This window comes from Centroberyx gerrardi, chromosome 18 (genome assembly GCF_048128805.1).
Source record: "Centroberyx gerrardi isolate f3 chromosome 18, fCenGer3.hap1.cur.20231027, whole genome shotgun sequence".
NCBI lineage: Eukaryota > Metazoa > Chordata > Actinopteri > Beryciformes > Berycidae > Centroberyx > Centroberyx gerrardi.
The window spans coordinates 17,145,464-17,168,452 of NC_136014.1; the positions used below are offsets into that span (position 1 = coordinate 17,145,464).

General features: G+C 43.3%; 1 protein-coding gene across 1 annotated transcript in view; it reads right to left on the reverse strand.

Annotated features, from left to right (window-relative positions):
* plcb1l (phospholipase C beta 1-like) overlaps positions 1–22,989 on the reverse strand; it is a 117,375-nt gene that overhangs the window by 36,747 nt on the left and 57,639 nt on the right. Inside the window, exons 4-10 of the mRNA XM_078289744.1 lie at positions 16,587–16,736; positions 15,710–15,789; positions 12,444–12,497; positions 9,696–9,771; positions 7,267–7,367; positions 6,223–6,389; positions 321–467 (exon numbers count right to left, since the gene is read on the reverse strand). Coding sequence (XP_078145870.1) covers positions 321–467; positions 6,223–6,389; positions 7,267–7,367; positions 9,696–9,771; positions 12,444–12,497; positions 15,710–15,789; positions 16,587–16,736 — 775 coding nt within the window. The remainder of the gene's footprint in view (positions 1–320; positions 468–6,222; positions 6,390–7,266; positions 7,368–9,695; positions 9,772–12,443; positions 12,498–15,709; positions 15,790–16,586; positions 16,737–22,989) is intronic.

Here is a 22,989-nt window from a genome sequence, read left to right on the forward strand (position 1 = left end):
ACCTCTCGAGAGGTAACGGAGGAAACGGGGCCTGATATGCACCGGCGCATTTGATTGACTGACCTGCGAGGTATAAAGTCGGGTGTATTCACTTGTGCAACTATAATTGTATTTCTAAATGAACAAGTGAACTATCCATGTGTGTAAGCATAAGGATGTGCATGTGCAACCAGTCAGGAGTAAAATCGACTTGAGCGTGCGTAAGTGGGTGCGAGAGCGACAAACAGACAGAGACACAAAAACAGAGAGAGAAAGAGTTACACTATATTTTTGAGTACGTATATGTTTGTGTGTGTGTGTGTGTGTGTGTGTGTGTGTACCTGTGAGGTATGTATTGTGTGAGGAGTTGATGAAATAGTGGGAGAGGGGCAGGGTCATGTCCTCGCTCTGGTCCAGCTTCTCAGGGGGGATGATGCCGTTCTCCTCCCCGCTCAGATACTTGGCAAAGCCCTCCACCGAGATCTGACCTGCACACACACACACACACACACACACACACACACACACACACACACACACAAACACACACCAAAGAGCGCACAGACATGTTAGTCCAGATTACAGGTTTCTGACAGGAACTCAAATTCAAAAATCCTGTCCCTCTTTACCTACTCCTCTGAGTCCTTTGCTGCACTCTGCTCACTCATTATGCCCACTAGATCTCATTTTCTTGCTAAAATTGCCTACTGGGGAAATTCCAAATCTAAAAAGTACCTTCATCAGTTTCTCATCACTTTAGGAGTTAAATCACATAAATCAAGAATCAACTTTTTGAACTCAGTATTAGTGAAACGTCTTGCTTCCTCCTACCTGTCCAATGTAGGAGAACGCCGTCTTGCATATCAAACACGCAATGACAAGTGGTGCAGCACAAAATGGATGGAAAGATTCATGCATTTTTCTGTTGTCATTAGCAACAAACTGAGCCTATATTCCCATAAGCCTCGTCCACTCAAACCCATTTAACAGAACAGTGAGTTGATGGATGTAAAGAAAAAAATCATGAGGCGTAATGCAATTCATAATGCAATTCATAATAATGTGGTGAGGAATTTCATGGGTGATAGCCTTGGGAAGTCCAGCGTGAAAGTGCGCACATGTCTGGGTGTTAGTGTGTGTATGAGTGTATCTGTGTACATTAGAGTGTGTGTGTGTGTGCATTCAAATAAAGGGGTTGGGAGACTCTTTGGAAGCCAATCTAATTCATTGTGAGCTGAAAGCCTTTTTGGCTTATCCACAAAGCCCTTGTCTCAATGTTTCAGTTTCTGACGTATTGGAGGGATACTCAAGGTGTCAAGATGGATAAAGAGACGATGGATAAAAGTGTTTTTTATGAAAAATCACATGCAGAACGTTCCAAAAAGTTTCCTGTTTTCACAACATAGTTACAATAAAGAAGGGCTTACACATGGTTTTTCCAAAGAAATAGTTTGCAGCCCCATTGTCTATTGCCACTGAAAAACCTTGAACTACCCCTTTAGTCCTCCATTTGCTTGTTCGATTGTTCTTCAAGGCCCAGCATGTGCCCAGCATTCTATCGTCACTGAGCTTATATCTCTTCAGAGAACGGGCACAGGAAGGTGAATGGTGCTGAATAAAACAGCAGGAGATGAAAAGCCCACATCTCTGAATCTCTCTTTCAAACACAGACCACCAACCAGCCAGCCACACATCGGCACACCCCCACATTCACACTCACACAGACACACACACACACTTCGCACGCAGCAATTGAATAAATTGAATTTTGTACAACATAAGTGCTCAAAGGAAGAGCAAAACACTTACAACCTCCAACTCCCCAACCCCTACCATCGCCCGTCCCACAGCACCTCCCCCACCCACCCACCCACACACATACTCTTGACGTTATGCTAAATATGCTAAGTGATGCGAGCTCGCCGGGTGCAGCGGGTCCCTCCGGCCAGTTTATGCTAATTAATGCGGTGCCGCCCTCTGCAGAGTTGCTGGACTAATTAACGCTGGCTGCTGTCTGTGACATCTGAGCTCAGTAGCACTCAGCGCTTCACTCCCCGCTGACTGCCAGGACCTCCCTTTACCAGGCTGAGACCTCAGCTCTGTACCACACACACACACACACACACACACACACACAGTTCCCAAGACACTCACCTATAGGTCAAGCAGAGAAGAATGGTGTTAACATGGCTGGGTCTAGGGGTTCAAGTACAGTTAAGTGTAAAGTGAGTGAGAACCTACAGGTGTTACTGTACAGGTGTGACTTGAAAGGTGAAATGTGATGTTTGATCTAAAAGGAAGAGAATAATAGTGAGTAGTGGAAAGAGTAGGCTACTTAAATGTCCTACTCAAGTATAAGTATTGTTACTTGCTGATATTTTACTTAAGTAGAAGTAAAAGCACTGATTACTTTTTAGAATAGAAAACATTTTTAGATGTGATCTTGCAATTCAAAAAGGATGAGAGGACAGAGTTCAAACTAGGTTATTTTAATTGGAAAATTTGGAAATTACAAAATAAAGTGCACAAAGTAAAGCCAGATTACTGTTCTCTTCTTTGTTGACTTATTGTTCACTGCAAAGGACTCCACAATTTGTCAATTTATGATGGTCCAGTTTCAGTTGCTTATCGACTTTGTAGTGGATGTGATTTAAAATGTAGCTAAGTACAATACTTCAGTGAAAGTGTACTTACGTAAAAGTAAAATTACTGACTTTAAAAACATTCTCAAAATAGTACAAGTACATAATAAAGCTACTCAGTTACAGTAACGTGAGCAAATGTAATTAGTTACTTCCACCGTTGCAAATAGTCTAATTACTAGTCTAATTAAAAGCTTTTTGCTTTTGGCCACAATCAGGATTCTGCTCCGTTGAGACGAAACTGGGGCAGAACTTTATCGGTTCAGGTTAGATGTTCAGATTTGCAGAGATCTGATTTTAATGATAACCTGTAAGACAAGAGTGGACAAAACCTGACAAAATCTGACAGAGTGCTTCCTAGCTATGATCACTGAAGATGAATATGCCATGAAATGCCATCAGCCACTCTGGCTGTAAGAGACTCCAAGTGTCTCGTTTCATTTAGCATTTTATTCATCTGCCTTCAAACAATGTCGGCGCGTTTGATCGAGCGCAGACTAAAGGAGTCAAAGACAGTGATAGAGCATGGCTGCACTGAAGGCATGAATGAAAGGTATTACATTCATAAAAGACAGACAGAAGAGAAAGACAGTGATAGCGAGAGAGAGAGAAAGAGAGACAAAAAGCGAGTAAAAAAGAAAAAAGAGACAAGTAACCTGTTTTCCCACTCCTCTTCCTGAATAATACATTCTCTTCTGGGGCAGACCTAAGGCTTCCCAATCCACTATCTCCAATGAATGTGTATGCATCCATATACAGCATATGCGCCTTCAATGCACTCTAAAGGCACTACTTTGCTTAGTATGCACCACCCCACCCTTAAATGCATGCACATTTATATATGCGTTTATGTGTATACCGGTATATATGTGAGTGCCCTTGTTTGTGTGTGTGTGTGTGTGTGTGAGAGAGAGTGTGTGAAGGGAGCATGTGGAGCTCTGGACCTCTCCGCAGAGCAGATGGCAGCACTTCCTCCGGCTAGATAAATACTTCACATGGGGAAATCTGTCACCGGGACAGAGAAGGGCACGCTTCCAGAGAGGCTGGGACAGCACCGATCACACAGGAACCCTCGGTACGCGCGCGTCGCTCGGTACGTCCTCAGAGTAAAAACACCGGGCGGTCCAAACGTAGATCTGAATACGGTTTTAAAAAAGAATATTTGAACTACTCGAGGCGGGCGTGATTCATTTTTGTCACACGCTTGAGCAGCCACAAAAGCAGGCACTTTACTCAGGAGAGATTATTCAAATGGTGCTCATGTTCTGCTTCAAGTCAGTTGGGGTCAATTTATTTTCAATGCACTCAATTTGAAATCAAAAGTGAAACTGCAATTCACTTAATATTGACAGAGTGAATTTCCAGTTTTTTAATTTTGAAGAAAATCTGTATCACTCCCTAGATCATTCAGGTGTCTTGTTTGTTTGTTTGTTTGTTTTCTTTTCAAGTATTCTTAAATGTATTCAACCATGTATTAAACCATCAGGTCTACAGATAACAACAGGGTGATGCAAACACCACCTGATAAAGCTGCTGCTGAGTCTGTTTCCCCAGAAATAACACATCTCAGACAGTGTTGCCTCTAAAGTCAGATTGCAGAGCAGGGATTAAGGCAAGTGTTAGAATAACCAGACTATGACTTCATGCACTATGACTTGTTTGCCATTCATGCTAACAGGGGGTTTCCTCTTAAGATGAAGCCCGTCTAAAGCTCATCCCTAGAAGTCCTGTGCCTGCGTCAAGATGTTTGGCTGTGCTAGCAACAGAGGCGTGACGAAGTCAACTTTGCTCGAGTCCGAAATCAGTCTTAAGTCTTTAAGGACAAGTCTCAAATCAAGTCCCGAGTCTAAATGTAGATTAGTCCAAGTTAAGTCCATGTCATTAATGTCAAGTCTCAAGTCTAAATGTAGAACACCAAATCAAGTCAGAACAAATCAAGTCCAGTATCAATTTAATATCTTAAAGAAAACAAAATATCTATTGAAAAGTCTTTCAATGCAATATTGTTTTAATTGTATAAAATATGTGCATCATAAGTTTGATTTCTAGTTTCAATCATTCCATTTACACATACACATGACTTCACATTCACAAGACTTTAGAAGCATTTTCAAGTCATCAAAGTACAAGTACAAGTCATCAAAGTAAGTCAAAGTCTCAAGTCTCAAGCAATAAAAATTGTGACTTGAGTCTGACTCGAGTCCAAGTCATGTGACTCAAGCTCCAGTGTCGGAAAAAGCATCCGCCTTGCAGAAGTGTAACACTAAAACCCTACCAGCTCCAAGGATGCTGTTCTGTAGGTGACCTTGTGCTCGGACCTCCCTGGAGTGGGGCGAGTGAAAAAAAATAAAAATCCCTACGTGGATCAATATAGTATCCCATTAGTATCATAATATGAAAGCATGAGCTTGAATGAGACGAAGGGTTTTATTTCTACCGGCGGAGAGAGATTAGACGACTTTGCTACACAGAGACACGTTTTTTAAAATAGATTTTTATTGGGAAAAAAAAGCGAAATCTAAAACCTAATCTAAAAAGTTTAATTAATATCCAAGAATTAAGAGTTCGTCCCATAGCTCTCTCACTGCTGCTGACGACCAGGATGGGAACATTTCACTGAGTCCAAGCACTCTCCGGTACGGTGATACTGCTCAGCTCAGATGTAGTATAGCTTAAGTAGCTAAATACATAGGAGCTGACATGACTAATGCAATCATTAAGTGAAACCTGAACACACAGAGGGAGGAGATTAATGACATCAATGGTGAATTAAGAAGAGACTCAGTAGAGTGTTGTGACAAATGAAAGGGAGAGAAAGTGGAAGAGAAAAGTGTGCGTGTGTGTGTGTACGCACGTATATGTGTATGTATGTTATGTGTATATGTGTAGAAACAGAGTGAGACAGTGACTTCTCTCTTTTAGAGTATCACTGCACTCAGTTGCCACTTGCTATTTGCTAAAGCTCTCCTGGAGTACAAAACACAAACCAGACACTTTCTCCCTCTCCCTCTATCTCTTCTCTCTCTCTCTCTCTCTCTCTCTCTCTCTCTCTCTCTCTTGCTCCAGTCAAGGATCCTACTCATGAAAGCAAAAACATAAAATGGCAGGAAAGGGACTGAGTGAAACAGTTTGGCACTGTTTGGAGTGTGTGAAACATTTTGGTGATGTGTGTGTGTGTGTGTGTGTGTGTGTGTGTGGTGTTTTTAGACTTCTAACATTCCGTTCCCTGGCACCCCGCTATGTCCCCTCAGTTTCTGAGCTTCTGGACACCATGTAGCACAGCTGTTGCTATGGTAACACCCCTGCCAAATTCAATGGGGGTGTGGGGGTTCTGGGGGGGGGGGGGTGTGGGCACTGAAAACACTCCCTCCTGTGTGTGTGCATTTGAAGTATGTGTGTGTGTGTGTGCTTTCAAAATACTTTTTTACTCCAAAACACACTGGCACAACTACAGGATTGCACCTGGATTGGCTTGACTCTAGTAACACATACGTATCAAGAGTTTTAATCATGAAAGAAACTTTATGGGTATGTGTATTTATGTGTGTGTCCCTGTGTGTGTGTGAATTAATGTGTTGACAGACACATTTGAGCCACTGACCTTTCTGTGCCAGCGAGGCGTTGGGTTCATATTTGTCGATCAGCAGCTGGACCTGCTCCGGTTTGAGAGGAGGGTAGAGGATCTCATTCAGACGAGGGTCTCGCTGTTTACTGTTGATGAACTCTGTCATCTGCTCCACATTGAGGTATGGACGAGTCTTAGCCCCCCTGAGAGGAGAGGAGAGGAGAGGAGAGGAGAGGAGAGGAGAGGAGAGGAGAGGAGAGCAGGTGAGTAGCGGGAGTGCAAGAAGAGAAAGCAAGAGGAAAAGATGGGGAGGAAGAGGAATAAGCAAGATAAGGACAGGGAGGGAGAACAGAATCCAAAAATTGAGATACGAGAAGATGAAAGGAGGAGAAGATGATGGAGGGGAGGAGCGGTAATTAAAGCGGGGGAGAGATGTAGAGAGGGACGGCAACAGAAGCGCAAAGAAGCGGAGGATTAAATGTTGTGTTGAGTAAATTGTGAGATTTGATTAAAACGCCTTTCACATCTAAGCCTGTTCTGCTAAATTATCATCTCCAGATCCTCCTGGCTCTCATGCCATCTCACTTAACTGTGATTAAAATCTAGATTTATGACTTGCAACGGCCCCGGTCACGCTGGCACGCCGCCTCAGCCGATGGACCTGAATCCCTCTGGGCCGAGGGGCAGTTGTGCCTCTGCAGCGGCGGGGGCCACACACCCAGGCTCTGGGGAGCCACAGCCCGGGCCGTTACAGCACACTTTGCTACATTAATTAACTCCTCAAGAAGACTGTAATAGGTAAAACCAGGTGTTGGAGCTGTCGTCTAAAGCCTGCAAAGCCGTGTTGTCCTATCAAGGATGGCAGCCATTTATCTAGCTGTCAGTTTGAAAAGAGCAACAGATGGCTGTAAATAACCCGATCTGAAATGAATCGCTCTCGCTTTGTTTAAGCTGTCTTTTTCAAAACACCTTTCTTTCTCTGCTCGATACCGCTGTGTTCTTCAGAGGTGGCGGGGAAGGCTACTTCCCGGACAGACTGTTTAAAGAGACAAAGAGCGCAGAGGGAAATGCGGTTCTTACACGTCGCAGAAGATGTGGTCCAGCTCGGTCCGAGGGCAGATGTGGCTGAGGAACATGTTGTAGACATCTGGGGTGAAGTCTTCCTGGGGGATGGAGTCGTTCTGCAGCAGACGACAGCAGCAGGGTCAGGTACACACACAGAAACACAAATACACACACATGAATTGTAGGGCAGCAGGGTGGCCGAGTGGTTAGAGATAGAGATGCACCAAGAGTGTATGAGGTATCGTCTCGATGCCAATTTGTTTTTTTATTTAACCTTTATTTTACCAGGAGGAACCAATTTCTCTTTTACAAGGGAGACCTGGCACCCACCTCCCAAGTACTCAGATCAGCAAATGAAGCTGTCCCGATACGGATACTTTAATGAGTTGCGCTTTGGCAATAAAATACTTTTCCAGTGGTAGGAAAAATGTCTGCAGTGTGGCCGTTCTTTGATCTGAGTGAAGCAAAGTGCCAGCTGTGCCAAGCTAGCGTGTCTGGCAATGTTGAGAGTGGAAGAGAGGCCAAGCAGCTCCCCGAAGACAGCCAGACATGTCAGAATAATACTGGAAATGCAGCGATTCTGCATTCCAAATACAATTTGTCACTGTCACTCTTGGAAAGGTTTCACTTTTCACCACTTTTGAAAAGTTACTAATGTTGGTATAAATATATGGTATGAACAGAGGTTTGGAAAAACCAACAATTAGTGTCCCCCATAAATATCGTCACTTTGCTACTTTGTATTACTCAAAAAAATGAGAAAAATGATGAAAAACACATTTTCATCAATATGGGTTTTAATATGAAATTTTGACTGAGTGGGTGTTACTGTTTTATTCTGCCGGGCTTGACACTGGTAAGCAAACCAAAATTTAAAAGCTGATCTTTGTGTGAAAGAACATTCAGCTCATTTTCTAATTTTCAGTGCATATTTTGATCAAATGAAGCACTTGTTCCTGTAATTGTTTTATAATAGGCCAATACTAGGTGGCATGAATTAATTAATTGAGTAGGACTCAGAGTGTACTAGTATGGGACGATCTACTTAAAGTATTCTGCACTCGTATCAGTTCCGGAAAATTGGCATCGGTGCACCTCTAGTTAGAGAGACTGGCATTTAGAGGACAAGCATTCACCCCACTGATGTGTCCTTGAGTAAAACATTGAATCTCTACCAGCTCCATGGGCTGTTCTGTAGCCGACCCTGACCTCTGACCTCCCTGTGGAGGGCTTGCACACACACACATCTAAATTTAAAATGTAAACAATCCACAAAGATGACTGCCTGAAATATGCACCCAGACTTAAACAAGAGGCTGTGGTCACAAGGGCTCCATATAGAGCCATCTGAGCCAAACTGGTCTGATGAAGACACAGTACGCTCAGCGGCGGCCGGTCGCCTTCTGCCAGGGAGAAACAGAGCAGAACCAAAAACTGTTAGGAAGGAGCGAGAGAAAGAGAGGATGAGGAAGGACGCATGGAGGGGGGCGGGGTGGGGTGTGGGGGGGGATGCAGGTCAAGCCCCGCCGAAACTCAATGACTCATTCTAAAGACCTTGGTGTGAGCTACTTTGCGCATGTGTCTTTGGGTATGTGTGTGCGTAAATGTGTGTGTGTGTGTGAGAGTGTGTTTGTGTGTGTGTGTGTTTCGGGGATTAACAGCACCATCGTTTAGCTGTAATTAATTGCGTGTTGGAACAACAGCAAATCCCACCAGACCTTCATACAGCAACACATTTTTACCTCACGCTCTTTCTCCCTGTGCTAATTATGTATAGCTCGTTTTGTGTGTGTGTGTGTCTGTTTGTATTTGTACTCGTGTGTGAAAGAGAAAGACAAAGAGTTTATATGGTGAATATGTGCGTACGTTCTGTTTGTATTCACAAGCCATTTATGTATGATGTGTGTGCGTGTTTGTCTGGGATACGATTCTGTTCGTGCGTCTCTCTGCATCAAACAGCATTCCCCCTCGTCAGAGCATGCTAATTGCTTGCTACTGCTAGAAGACAGTGGTTGTTTGCGGTGGCGGGGGACACATTAGAGCTCTGTGGATGAGGGGACAGCTTCTCTCCAGTAATATCTGGGAGTGGTAAAGATAAAACAGCTTCTGTCATCTCCATTACTCCCACCGGGTCCGTTCGTTTCAGTGGAACCATGACAAAATCAGTTATGAGTGGGAAGTCATGCAGACATCCAGAAAACAAGACTCCAAACAAATGAGCGCAGAAGCAATTAACTGCTGTTTTGGGAGGTTAAAGAATTTGTTTTCGCCAGACTGATGGATAGATGGTTGGACAGAAAGCGATGCGACAAAGACAGGCAGAGAGAGAGAGAGGGAAAGAGAGAGACAGACAGAAAGAGGTTCAGGGGAAGAGACGTAGAGAGGAAACACAAGGAGACAGTGACATTGAAAAAAGAGGTAGCTACGGTAGTTTGGTGTCTCACCCTGCCAGAAGGGAGGTTACAGTTTTCCAGGACCGTCTCCACTCGTTTCCTGTCTGCTGAGAACATCCTGAAGATACTGCAGGGACACAAACACACCCCCGCTTAGTGATCACACAGCATGTCACACAGATAGAGACAGATAGAGACGGAGTTTTCACTCATATCCTGTGTCAAATTGACAAATTCATTACAGCTTTCAAATGATACGTATTTAGGATAAGATAAGATAAAAATTTAATGATCCCTGTGGGAGACTGGGCCGTCTCAGGAAAAACAGTGATAGGATGCAAGGCAAAACAGAATCTAAAAAAAGAATGTGGCATAGGCTGGGGATGAAACAATGCAACCAACAATACCAATGTGTCAAGAACATATTATATAGAAATGTATGAATGAATATATGAAAAAAATATGAATGACAGCATTATGAGACAAAGAAAATATGCATGATGTGAAAATGTGCCAAAAAAAAGAAATATATGCAGTACAGAATAAGTGAGAAAAACAATAATTTAGGAATGAGAAAGACTATGGGAAAAGAAGAAAACAAATACAGTATGTGAATTTGCAGCTTATATACATGATGTACAAAATGTATCACATTCACATTATCAGGTTTACCAAGGTCATATATATATGTACAAATGCATTGTAAAAGACTATTCACTTTATCATATATATTCAATTTACAGATGTAGATAACATGTACTATACAGAAGGTGCATGTTTGAATATGTGCATTAATAGCTGTTCACCCCATCAAAAACACCAGATGGCTAAACCATATATGTACAGACCGTATGTTTTTGATGAATTTTGGTGATTTTCATGTTTTTACTTCAACTGAAGGATTGCATGCTCATCTATGGGTTGAGAAAACTCTACAGCCTCTTCCCCTTTCAAAACCCATTGGATAAACTCAAAAATACATGGTGGTCAACCTTAAAACAAGGCTGTTTTTCTTAGTTGCTGAAAAGACCACAATTTATAGATGGAGGTTGTATACATACAGAAATGTGTCCAGGCATACAGTATGTATGGACTCGTATACAGAGCATGTACAGAGTAAGTGCAAATCAGAAACTGTGCAAGCTGACATATAGATTTAGTCCAGAGCATTTTAAAGGGAATATTCATTATTGATCACAAGCCAATCTCTTCCCTTTTTAAGATACTGGAAGCTTCTTATTAGCATTTGTTAGCAATGCTAGTGCATGTCAGTGGGGACTGAAGAACTTGCATGTGATTTGGAGAATGACGCTTCCAATCCCCACAGACCTGAAATAGCATTGATAAATAATGGAAATGCTCACTTAGATTCGCGAAAAGCACTTGAAACTATTTGCCAATACAAAATAAACTCACTGCAACTTTCCTATTTCACCATTCGCCCAATTAGACTACAGGTCTCCTTGCTCTTGTGTTTACAATGCAAACCAAACGCTTCCAACTTCACAATGCATCTTAACATTTAAAAACTATCCTAGCTAGCTAATATGCTGTTTGCCCTTGCCCCATCCATCATTTTGAGTGTGGAAAAAGAGAGTGCTTTGTCCTTTTGTCGTGGGGCTACTGTTTCTTTTAATTTGTATTTTAGAGTCTGGACAATGAATGAGATTTACTGCAATGCATTCCGGCATCGCTACAGCTACCGCTAGCTGTTTAGGTCTCCTTTCCTTTGGCCAAAGCCTGTTTTAATTACATGCAGAGGTATGCCTGCGCTGATCCATGAGCACATACTGTATGCTCAGTGGGAGAGCAGAGTCAAGCTGACATTAGTCAAGCTGACATGTCCTCCCAGCTAGGAGGTTAATTCCCTAAACGGCAAGGAGTGTCTCTCTGCCTCTCTGTGTGTTGACACCCACTGTTTTCCTCCGCGGCTCTCAGAGAGGTTATCGCAGAAGTTCAGCGTTGCCTGCCTGAAAGCTCAACTTGACTAATGGAGACGGAGAGAGTTGGCTTCTAAATGAGTCGATGACAAACTCGCAGACAAGGACTGAAACTGCACAGAACTCACACCACAGGAATCACTCATACGCACGCTAGGATGGATGAACACTTTCTATGCCTCTCTTTCTCTCTCTCACACACACATGCACACAAGAACACACACACAGACACACACACAACGACACACACACTGGCACACTTGGAGCTGCAGCTGAAGCAGACAGACAGCTGGAAGACCCTTCAGATAAACAGCAGTGTCTCCCTCGGGGGATGATTTTGGTCAGATTTCCCCGCTGGCCCTCCCAGTGCATGCCACTGCTCAGATCGCTCACACACACTCACACACACTCTCTCTCTCTCTCACACACACACACACACACACACACACAGAACCAAGAGAGAGGGGCTCTTCAGAGACAGAGGGGAGGTGGAGAAAAAATGGAGCAACATTGAGAGGAGAGATGAGAAGATTGCTGGAAAGAACTGGAGGGAGATAATGTGAAGAGAGTAGGAAGGGGTAATGTATTCAAACAGATGGGATAGACATATAGACATAGATAGATAGATAGATAGATAGATAGATAGATAGATAGATAGATAGATAGATAGATAGATAGATAGATAGATAGATTGATAGATAGATAGATTGATAGATAGATAGATTTACATATGTGTGCACAGGTAATAATCAGAGAAGGCAGAGGAAGAGGAAGAAGTGGATTTATCAAAAGAAGAGGAGAGAGGTGGCAGGGGAGGTGGAGGAGAAGAGAGAGGGATGAGTCAGACAGAGAGACTTACTTCTTGACAGGGATTCGCCCCTCAGGGTTGAGCTGCAGCTTCAGTCGAGTGTATCTGCATTGGACAGAGAACAAGGTTCACACAACATAAAATCAATAACTGTGTGTGTGTGTGTGTGTGTGCTGCATGCATATTTTGTGCTATACCTGTGTGAGTGATGTATTAGTTATGTAAACTATTTTATTCGTGTTTGTGCGAGCTTTTGTGCCTTTGTGACCGATGCATGTGTCCACAACTGTTTGCTGTTTGTCTATGTGTGGGTGTGTGCATTGATGTGACAGCGCATGCATCGCTGTGGCAACAAACAAGCCTGTTTCTATATAACACACAGCGAACGATCGCATGTGCAGAGCTCTCTGTGCATATACCATGGACTGATGAATATTACGCTGCGTTTACATGACAAGCTAGGCTCCTTGTTAATCCCTGGATGTCTTGAATTGGCAGTGCAGAGCCATGCAGCAGCAACAGAGGCAGCAGAGCCTGGTCTATAAATAGCTTAGCTGCAACAGGAGCCATCATTACAGGCTGGGCTTTAAGTGGCTGCTGGCTAATAATTAATATCCATTACAGTGTCCACTTCATAGGGCAGGCTGGCTGCCACAGGCAAAGTCATTGATGACAGTAATGGTTAACGGGGGCCACGGTGGGTTTAGTCTGGGGTCTTTTCCTCCAAGAAGAGGGAAGCATGAACTGAAACATGAAGAGATGAAGTGTTGGCTGGGAAAGAGCTAGCTGATAGTTAGCTGACATCACTGCACCTACACTGGGTCAGCTGGGGAAGAGAGGAAGGAAGGAAGGAAGGAAGGAAGGAAGGAAGGAAGGAAGGAAGGAAGGAAGGAAGGAGGACGGAAGGAACGAGAAAGGAAGGAATAAGCCTAGCTTGGTTTTCTTGATGCCCCACAAGAACCTGTACTATTCAGGAAGACGAGTGGGGAAAACAGGTTACTTGTCTCTTTTTCTTTTCTATTTGCTCTTTATGTCTCTCTCTCTCTCTATCTATCTCTTCCCCCCTCCTCCTCCCTCCCTCCTTCACCTACACTCCTCCTCTAGTTAATACTAAACCAACAAGGTCAGGTTCCACCAGAATTCACTAACTATTTTTTGGGCGGGGGTTGAAATACAAAACATCAGCAAAAAAAAGCATAGGTAGATTCCAGCTTGTTTAAAATCAGAATCAGAATCAGGTTTATTGGCAAGTAATACAAGGAATTTGTCTTGGTATGTAGATGCATACAATAAACATGGAGAAAAATAAGAAAGTAGAAGTAAAAAACACAAGTACTGCAAGTCAAAAAGTCAAGAACATAAATATAAAAAACAAAAAGAGATATTTACAATACGGAATATGAAAAAATATAATAAAAAATGTGCAATATATCTGCTATTAAAGTGAAATGGAAAAGCTGTACAGTTAGTGCAGTAATGTGCAAAATATTGACCAGAGGAATGTTCACTGTACAGAATGCATAAATGTAACGCATTGAGTCAGATGTGGAGACTGTACGTTACTGTAACGTGTAGTGCCTATGGGGGGAGGGGATAAGGGTCCGTGTCAGTGGGGATCCCGGGAGGTTTAGCTAGTACAGTCATACAGTCATAATCATCACATTGTGTAATGTGCAATTCTATCTCTAATGGTTGATACACAGGGCCACATTACCCAAGGAGTGGCCTCAGCACAAATGTATTGATCACAACAGAATGTCTTGTTGCAAGGAGCCATTTGAAGAGACGCTGGGTCATATTTTGTTTCCTCTTGCTGGGAACATCTACAGTACACTGCCCCCCCCCCAAAAAAAAAAAAAAACAGCCAAATGCATCACAGCCCGAAGATCTAAGACTAAAGATTAACCACATGCAGAGGCACATCTACATCACTACAGGGATGAAACCTCCACATGCTGCAGTACTGGTATGACAAAGAATTACATTCTTCGTGAGGAAGTGGTGCAGAACAGCTGCTGCTGTGAGCAACCAGCGTGACCACAAGAAACTGCTCTACTCAATTCTATTCAACTCTCTGTGTACTATGTGGTCGACGGCCGCTTTTATTGTCTCATAAGTCAATTAGTCTCCTCGGGGGTGCGAGTTAAAGGCTGCTGTTCACTGATAAACATCAGACAGCTGGGAGTTGTACCAAGCAGAACCCAGCATATTCTCTCAAAGTACTACTGCAGAATCACACTGAAGCGGACGCTCTGCTCACATATATCAGAGGTGAACCATATATCAGCGTGTGCGTTCCCGATCAGATCGATGGGAACGTGGGGTTGTAAGCCGTTTGACAGAGTTATTGCGCAGGATGGGAGATGGCGTGAGGGCGATGGGTTATAGGAAACTGTTTTGCCGTACAAGGAGCCATTGATGAGGGCTGCAGGTGAGTTATGTAATGGGCCGTAACCAATGGAGACGGTGGCACGGCTCCCCATTAACATTTAGAAACGACACCATGGCAGCATGCTCAGGTCAGCAATCCAGCTTATTTATGGATCTACTGTCACAGGTCTGTCATCGGGGCAAGGGAGGCACCATGTGAGCCGTCACACACACATACACACATACTGTATGCAGACATTACACTGAGAGGCACTTGAAACAATACGTATTTTCTTTTCACCCGTTTCCCCGTCCTCTCTCTCTTCCTCTCTCTTCCCTCCTGTCTGTTATTTTCTCGCCTCACTCTCTCCATCTCTGTAGGGTGAAGTGACCTTTACAAGCCCAAGCCCTCAGGCTGCCTTGAGGAGCTGTGAAAAGCAACTTCTTACCTCTTATTCACTGTGCACGTGTGTGTGTGTGTGTGTGTGTGTCTGTCTGTGTGTGTGTGTGCACGTTTGTGTATGCATGTGTGTGTGCACGCTTGTGTAAAAGTGTCTGCGTGTGCGTGCCTGTGTGTGTATATACTATTTTGGTGTATTTTGTGTGCTGATGTGCATGTTATGCGTGTGTGTGTGTGTGTCACTCGTGTGTTATTGTGTATGATTATAAATGCGCGCCGCCTGTATGTGCATGACAACACGGCTGTCTGTCGCTGTCAGAGACAGTGGGAGCACTAGGCTACTGTTACAGTCAGTCAAGTGTCTCTTTTACATAACATGACTCATTTGCTTTTTCATGCTGTTTGTATGTAATATGCAAAATACATACCAGATGTGACTGATAATTTTTCATTTCTAGTAGCTGATTTTCATATTTCTGTTGGGGGGTGTGGATTTGCATGTGTGTATGTGTGAGTGTGTGTGTGTGTGTGTGCATGCGTATCTTACGCCTTCTCCAGGCAGGCCTCTCTGGGCATGTTCTGCGCCAAGAGGTTAGACGCCAGGCTGAACAGCTCTTCCGCCCATTCCTGCAGTAAAAGACACACACACACACACACACACACACACACATAGAGTCAGGGGCAAACACACTGCTACTAGGTTGCTTCTGTTTGAGGTGAAATCTCACCTCTCACCCAACAGACCACGTAGTTAACCCACAGAGAAATGGCCGCGTTGATTGAAACTCTAACAAGCCTCCCAACTTGGCAGAGAATGAATGGGACTTTGCTTTTATCGCCCATACAGGCAATTAGCACTCCATTAATACACTATTCTTCATCGGCTAAAAAAATAAGGAAGTTCAGATACTGATCACATTGTTCTTATACAGCCATTTTATCATTTTAATTAACCTTGTTGCCACTGGAACGACCAGCCATTCTTTAAAACATACTTGTATAATTTATGCAATATTAATAAATGCATTTTTTTTCCTGTTGATACTTATTATTATTCAGTTTCATGCCTAGTGTATTGCTGCTGTTAGGTGAAAACCCTGTATCTCCAAAACCTGTTCAGGAACAAAGAAAATCTGCCTTGTTTTTAGCAGGATGACCATGCATTATTGAGTTTATGTAAATGTTTTTTTCAAGAGTTTGAATAAACCCGAGGGCTGTATGATTTTCTGATCCCATAGAGGAACATGGAAACCTTCAATTAAAGTTCAAACATGAAAATCACCAAAATTGCAGTTATAAGGTTTTCCACCCAACAGCGACAATGTGTTTATAGTATGCTACATAGAATAGATGCCATACAAGGTTATTATCATTATTGTTATTATTATTGTTGTTGTTGTTGTGGTTGTTCTGCAAGCGTTCACCTTAGCGGTCTCCTCCTGGAAGGCCATGAAGTTGAGGTAGGTGATGTTGACCATGTCAGGGCCGCTCACCACCGTCAACATCCTGTTCTCCGACTTCTCCGTCTTCCCCACCTGGGTGCTGGCATCAAGTTGCTCGCGCAGCTTGGCATCCTGAACAAACACACGCAAAAAAGAAGCCGGGTCAACAGCAAAATCAAATAAAAGGCATAAATGAAAATCTCCCTGAGACAGGTGCATTTTGGCATCAAAACCAGTACCGATGACGCCATGCTAAAAAACGAAAATGATCTCCAGCTCGTACCCCCAGCAGTGTAAGCAGTCCTCCCTGCAAACCTTACTTCTACTTACTGGAGACCCAAACCCTGTCCCAGGAGCGGGGCTCTCATACTGGCAGGACCCATGGAAGCCAGAATTAAATCATTACTGGATACACTGCACATGTCAGAGTAGTCAGTATTATATAACACTGTAGTCTAACTATTGTTGTGAGTTGGTTTGTAACATCTGTGGCCACAGCTCAGCCGGACCTGCATCCAAAATTAACTAGTAGCCAAAAGAAACCACAACAGCAAAAGGCATTAAAAAAAGCCATGTGAAAAGACAATATATATTGTTTTTGAGGAAGTGAAAAACAGTATTTCACCTTGTCATGGTACCTTTTTTTTAATGTGATTTCACAACAAAAATCACATTGAAAGCAGTGTACTGAGACAAGACCTGTCAGTATTTTGTAGTTCACACCCTGTCTGACAGCTGACGTATGGGATGAATGAGAGGTCAGCCGTCTGAGGCTGACAGTTTGAAGAGTGATGCGGTAGGCTACCGCCCAAATGAATCCCAATGTGGCTGGTAGGTTCCACATCACCGCCTATAGGAAGAGGGTCAAGCAGCGTTATAATAGGAGACTCATTCTAGTGGAAGCAAATTAACAGGACCGGTAGAACAGAATGATATGAGGGATTAACATTGGTAAATTTATGTTAACGATTGATTAATCAAGTGCCAAAGTGTTCATAAATGTTTTGGAGCCACTAAAATTAAAGGTACAATAAGTAAGATTTTTATTGTCCCATAGCACAAAATGACCATAATATATCTGCAGGGGTTTCACCAAAATGGAGGATGGTGCTACGAGCGAGTGATCAGCATCGCAAGACATTTTGTTCTCAAGCCAAAAAAGCAAATGACAAAGCAGTATCATTGTTACAGCATTTTGTCTTGTGATACTGTATAATATCTCTTCTCTAGACCTGTCTGTTGGATCTCTGCTCTATGTAGCTGACTCATTCTATTGTGAAAATATGACTTTATGATGCATGTCAATTACAAGCTGTCCTTTGGTCATGGATGGAGGGTGATCAAAGTCACAGGTTACTTAATGCCACTTTAACTGAGAAGTAGCCAAATAGGTACAAATAGCTACACCTATCAGTAAGCCAGCTGTCTGATATTCACAATCAATTTTACAATTTTCTGCATCAGTGATTAATTCTCTCCATTGATTCTGGTCCCTCTCTGATTCCTTCCACAAAATAATGTGATATTTTATTGATCCCCATAACACAAAAATTGAGGGATGCATAGCAACTACTGACACTTTCCTGATTGCATTACCTTGAAGACAGTATGCCTCTGTAATATCAGCTGTCACCAGGCATAACATCACAGAGCAAAATAAAAATGATCACTGAGTTCACTAAACAGAATTGATTCCATGAAGCACCTTGTCTTGCTCAGCAGCATCAAAAAATGCTCTTACAAATTCAGTTAATTTAGGAGAAGAAATGATCTCCACTTAGAGCAATGCAATTTTCATACTTAATGCAACTTTTAATTCTATGCAACCTTCATCAGAGCCTCCAAGTTAAACAGATTCAGTAAGATAAATCAGACTGTTGTGAGCCTTTTCTTTCTCCCTCCCTGTTTGGATAAATTGCAGCTACCCTCTGCACATGAGAGCAGAATCTCTACATTATCTAACCTGGCAAAGGATGAACAAAAGTTTGGGTGCATAACAACTAGTCATCCACAGTTCAGCTCACATAGAGAAGAATGGAGAAGAATTTGTATTCAGGGCGGATGATTGTCAGAGGAGAACTAAACCAAACAAATTTAAGCAAACATACATTGAAGCGGCTCATCTTGGGTGCAAACCATATAAAAAAACAAACTACTATGCCTCCAAGGCACAAGAGAGGAATAACAATGATCTTTTTCTCTCCTCTGCGGCCCAGTATGCTAGCAGCATACAAAATGGTTGCTCCGGCTTAATTAACACAACAAAAAAGCCCTGTAAAGGATTTTGCAGTGAAAGCAAATGAGCTCCCACTAATTTACCCAATCAAACAAAGAGCATTGTGTCCTGTGTCACGCTGATAAATGTCCTCTACACGTCCCTCACGCCCTCCAATCAAATTGTGCGGCTTAGTGGCGCCCATTATTATCATGCTGAACTTTTCCAAGGCAATACATTTTCCCGACTGAAGGTTTTCTCCCCTCTGACAGCCTGTCTGTCTGCCTCTGTCTGTCTCTAATACAAGTCCTCTGAGTTTTAGTCAAATATAAATATGTGGCTCTGAGGAGAGCTACTTTCCTGGAAAAATATGCCTAACTTTAATTTCCTCCAGAGAAGGTTATTGCGGAGAGGAAGGAGAGATGAGTAATTGTAAAAGCAGATCATGCCAAAATCACAAGAGAAAGGTTCTTCTCTTCAATATGTGTTCATTTCAAAGATACATTAGACAACACACAGGACAATGTTGTTTCAACCACACAGTCATTAACTCTCTCAAAGCCATGGCATTCATCTCATGAAATTTCTCTCCACAAAATGTACATACTGCACCATTGCAAAAATGGGGTCTCAGAGGTCAGAGATTTGCAGAAAGCTTCAAAGCTACTTTCTAAATTGCATAAAAAAAGCTGTGCCTATTCACCCTACACAGACAGAGAGAGAGTTACATGGTCATGGCTTGACCACCGATCAATGGGGTGCAAAGTGCTGATTTAAATGGGAATCCATCACTGTGCACTTAGGTATTCAGAATGCCACCAGCCCCATCAATCAAAGCATAAAAAGCCACTTTCAATTTGCGAAAACACACAATGCCAAAGTACCCTGTGAGGGATGCTTTGGCAATCTGCAGAAGATGAAAGGCATCTGAGACCAGAAGAGACGAGAGAAAGATGCATATTTCATTTATTACAGCATCTGAACGCCAATACTGTTTGATTCTGTTTTGATGCTACTTGTAGCCGTTAGCTGAACACACAGCTCATCTCCTTGTAAGCAGTGCAGTGCAGTGTTGATCTGGGAGGGAGCTGCAGGCAGTCACAGCACATCAACTGGAGAAACATCAGCAGTTATGTTGGAAAAGAACTTACTGGGAGAGAAATGAGCTGATGTCAGGGAGGGACTCTGACAGGAGGAGGAGGAGAGAGAGGTGGAGAGGAGAGGAGAGGAGAGGAGAGAGGTGGAGAGGAGAGGAGAGGAGAGGAGAGAGGTAGAGAGGAGAGGAGAGGAGAGGAGAGAGGGAGGGCAGCAAAAATTAAGAGAGTAGGAAGTAGAGCCAAGAAAAGGGGAGGACAGGAGAGGAGGGGAGGGGGCCCAGCCTTATGGGTGAAATTTAATTTGTGCTGGTGCATTGTGGGAGCAGTTGGAGGCGTGCCTGAGGGCCCCGTTACCACAGCGATGGGAGATTTACAGCCAAACAGGCGCACGGTGGGGGTGGGGGGCGGCTGGAGGCGGGGTGGGATGGGATTTGGGATGAGGCTGTGGTCGGAGCGAGAGCGGGTGCTTGTGCGTTTCACAACATACTTCACTGTGAAAGCTTAATCTATGCACAACATGATCATGTACCATGGATGTGTCTGATTATTTCCAGAGTGTATGCATGCATGTACATATGTGTGTGTGTGTGTGTGTGCTTGCGGGTGTGAGAGGATGTTTATTCAGGCATAATATGGTGCATGTTAGCAGCTGCAGTGTGGCAGTATGGGAACTCTTCACAGTCACTTAGCATTCAGGTGGAGCGGCAGCCTGAGGAAGTATACAGCCTTCCTCTTCCTGGTTTGGCTTGTCGCAAAGGCCTCACCTGTCACCAGCCATGCACTCAGATTGTGTCACACTCTGTCGGGCACAGGGGAAGGGATTCAAATTGGCACAGGGAGCTCAACCACACCTCAGGTCATTAAACCTGCAGCACGGCACCTGTCTAAACACACACACTCACACACACACACACACAGGAATGGACACACACGCTTGCAAACACACACGCGTCCACACAACCGTACACACGCATATGCCTGTAATCAAGCAGGCACAAAGAGACACACAGGTGCAGAAGCACACACAAACACACACGCACACAGACACACACACATGGGCCAAATATGCACACAGTGACATCAGATCAAAGGAAATATCAACATGAATAATTGATGATGACCCAACTAGCTACATGTATGCCACTCTAGACTTTGCCTCTAATATGTGGCATCACAGGTTCATACAGTAACCGACTTGTGAACTCGCAGCCAGTTGCTGCTGATGCAAAACAAACCATAGGTGCAGTTAATCTAGGGGACAATGCAAGCCCGCAACCCCTCTGAAAGATCCACTTTAAATGTAAAAAATATACACATCTAGAATTGCAGTAGAATTGCAGTATGCACATGGTTGTGTCTGTCATAAAACTGAGCAGAACAGATGGTGCTTTAGTATTGAGATTCTCATGAGTTTGACAAGTGGTACTGGACTGCAATATTTCACTTATTTTTGTACAATATTCCTCAAAAAGGTTTATGCTGGGGCAGTCGAAATAATTGATTATGTGTCATGGATAGCTCCTTAATAAGTGAGCAGCGCCTGGTTCAAGGAAGGAGCTGGTGGTGTAGAATTTGATGTTACTGTCATTTTAGAAGTGGTGTGAGATGTGCTTTTTTCTCCTTAATGCCCCATCTCTCATAAAGCATTCACACCACAGTGCTTTTAAAAAAGCCATTTTGGTTGGTATCTTGAGGAGGGCAGCACTTTTTGTTGAGCCTGCCCAGCGATACAGTTTGAAGTAGTTCATATCTTATTTTCTAAAATCAAAGGCAAAGCATTTGCACTTGTGAAACATATTGAGAAGGATTTCAAGAAGAATTTTAGGTAGTTAGGAAATTGAAGGATACTAAGTTTACCACAGTCTAGCACCCAGGTCCCCAGGTCTTTTTAAGCCCCACTGACCATCTGACCTCATCGTTCTACACACTTTTCTCCTCATGAATACCTAATCCCTGGATCTAACAGAAAATCCTTTGCAGCTTCATTTTGATCTAATATTCTCTCATTATCTGGTCTTATTTCCGTCCAAGGTAAGAACCTATATCAAGGCTACATCTGCACCAAATTACTCACTTCCCGACCCCAGAGAACATCAGGCAGAGCTAAACGTAACCTCTCTTAAGTGGGAGACCTTGTAAGTTAGTCAACTCATGAGCCCAACTTTAACATCAGGATTCAGAGGAGCGCGGCTTTTCCGTATGATTAAAGCTGGGGCACGGCAGAGAGATGGGTTTCCAACCGAGCACCAATTCTCCTGCTGCTGGCTAGCCTTGTTAACTAGCCGAGCGGCAAGATGCTACTGGTGGGACGGTGAAAAGCCTCGGGCATTTGGAAGGAAATTATGGGATATCAAGCTGGGGGTGGTGTGCTCATTCTGCCACCCAAATGCTCTGTAGATCCATGTTTCGCTGTTTATATGCATGCATGTGTGTGTGAATGTGTGTGTAGCGGTGGCCAGGCTACGATCTACCTGAAGTGTGTTATCTTTATGTCAATTTGCAGTGTTGTGTGTATGAGTTTGAGGGTCTGTGTGTGTGTGTGTGCATGTGCATTTACTGTTACATGCGCTTACTTGTTTGTCTGCCAGTATGAGTCAGTGAGTCTACACAGCATTTCACCCACAGCAACGCTAATCCTAAGGCGACTCCCCTCTCCTGGCAATGCAGTCGTTTATTTAAGAGGGTCACGCTGCATCTGCAGAGCATGTTTTAAACATTAGCCCCATCATAACTCACACAGACAGAAAGTACTGAAACATTGATCCCATTAGAAGAAAGAGCCCCGTCTTTCTCGCCAGGCTAAAGCTGTTTCCCGCAAATGACCTTCCTAATCATGCACACACATGCATGCACAGGCACCAAGACACACTCACACACAACCACACAAATTTGGACAGAGATCACATACTGTAAGCACACAGATACATCAGCTTATATAGTCTACACACACACACACAAACACACACACACACACACACAAATATATGGGTCATTTTCTCTCTCTCTTACACATACATACTGTATTATGTGCTATGCATGCCGTGCAACTTGCATCATCTCTCCTACATGTTCC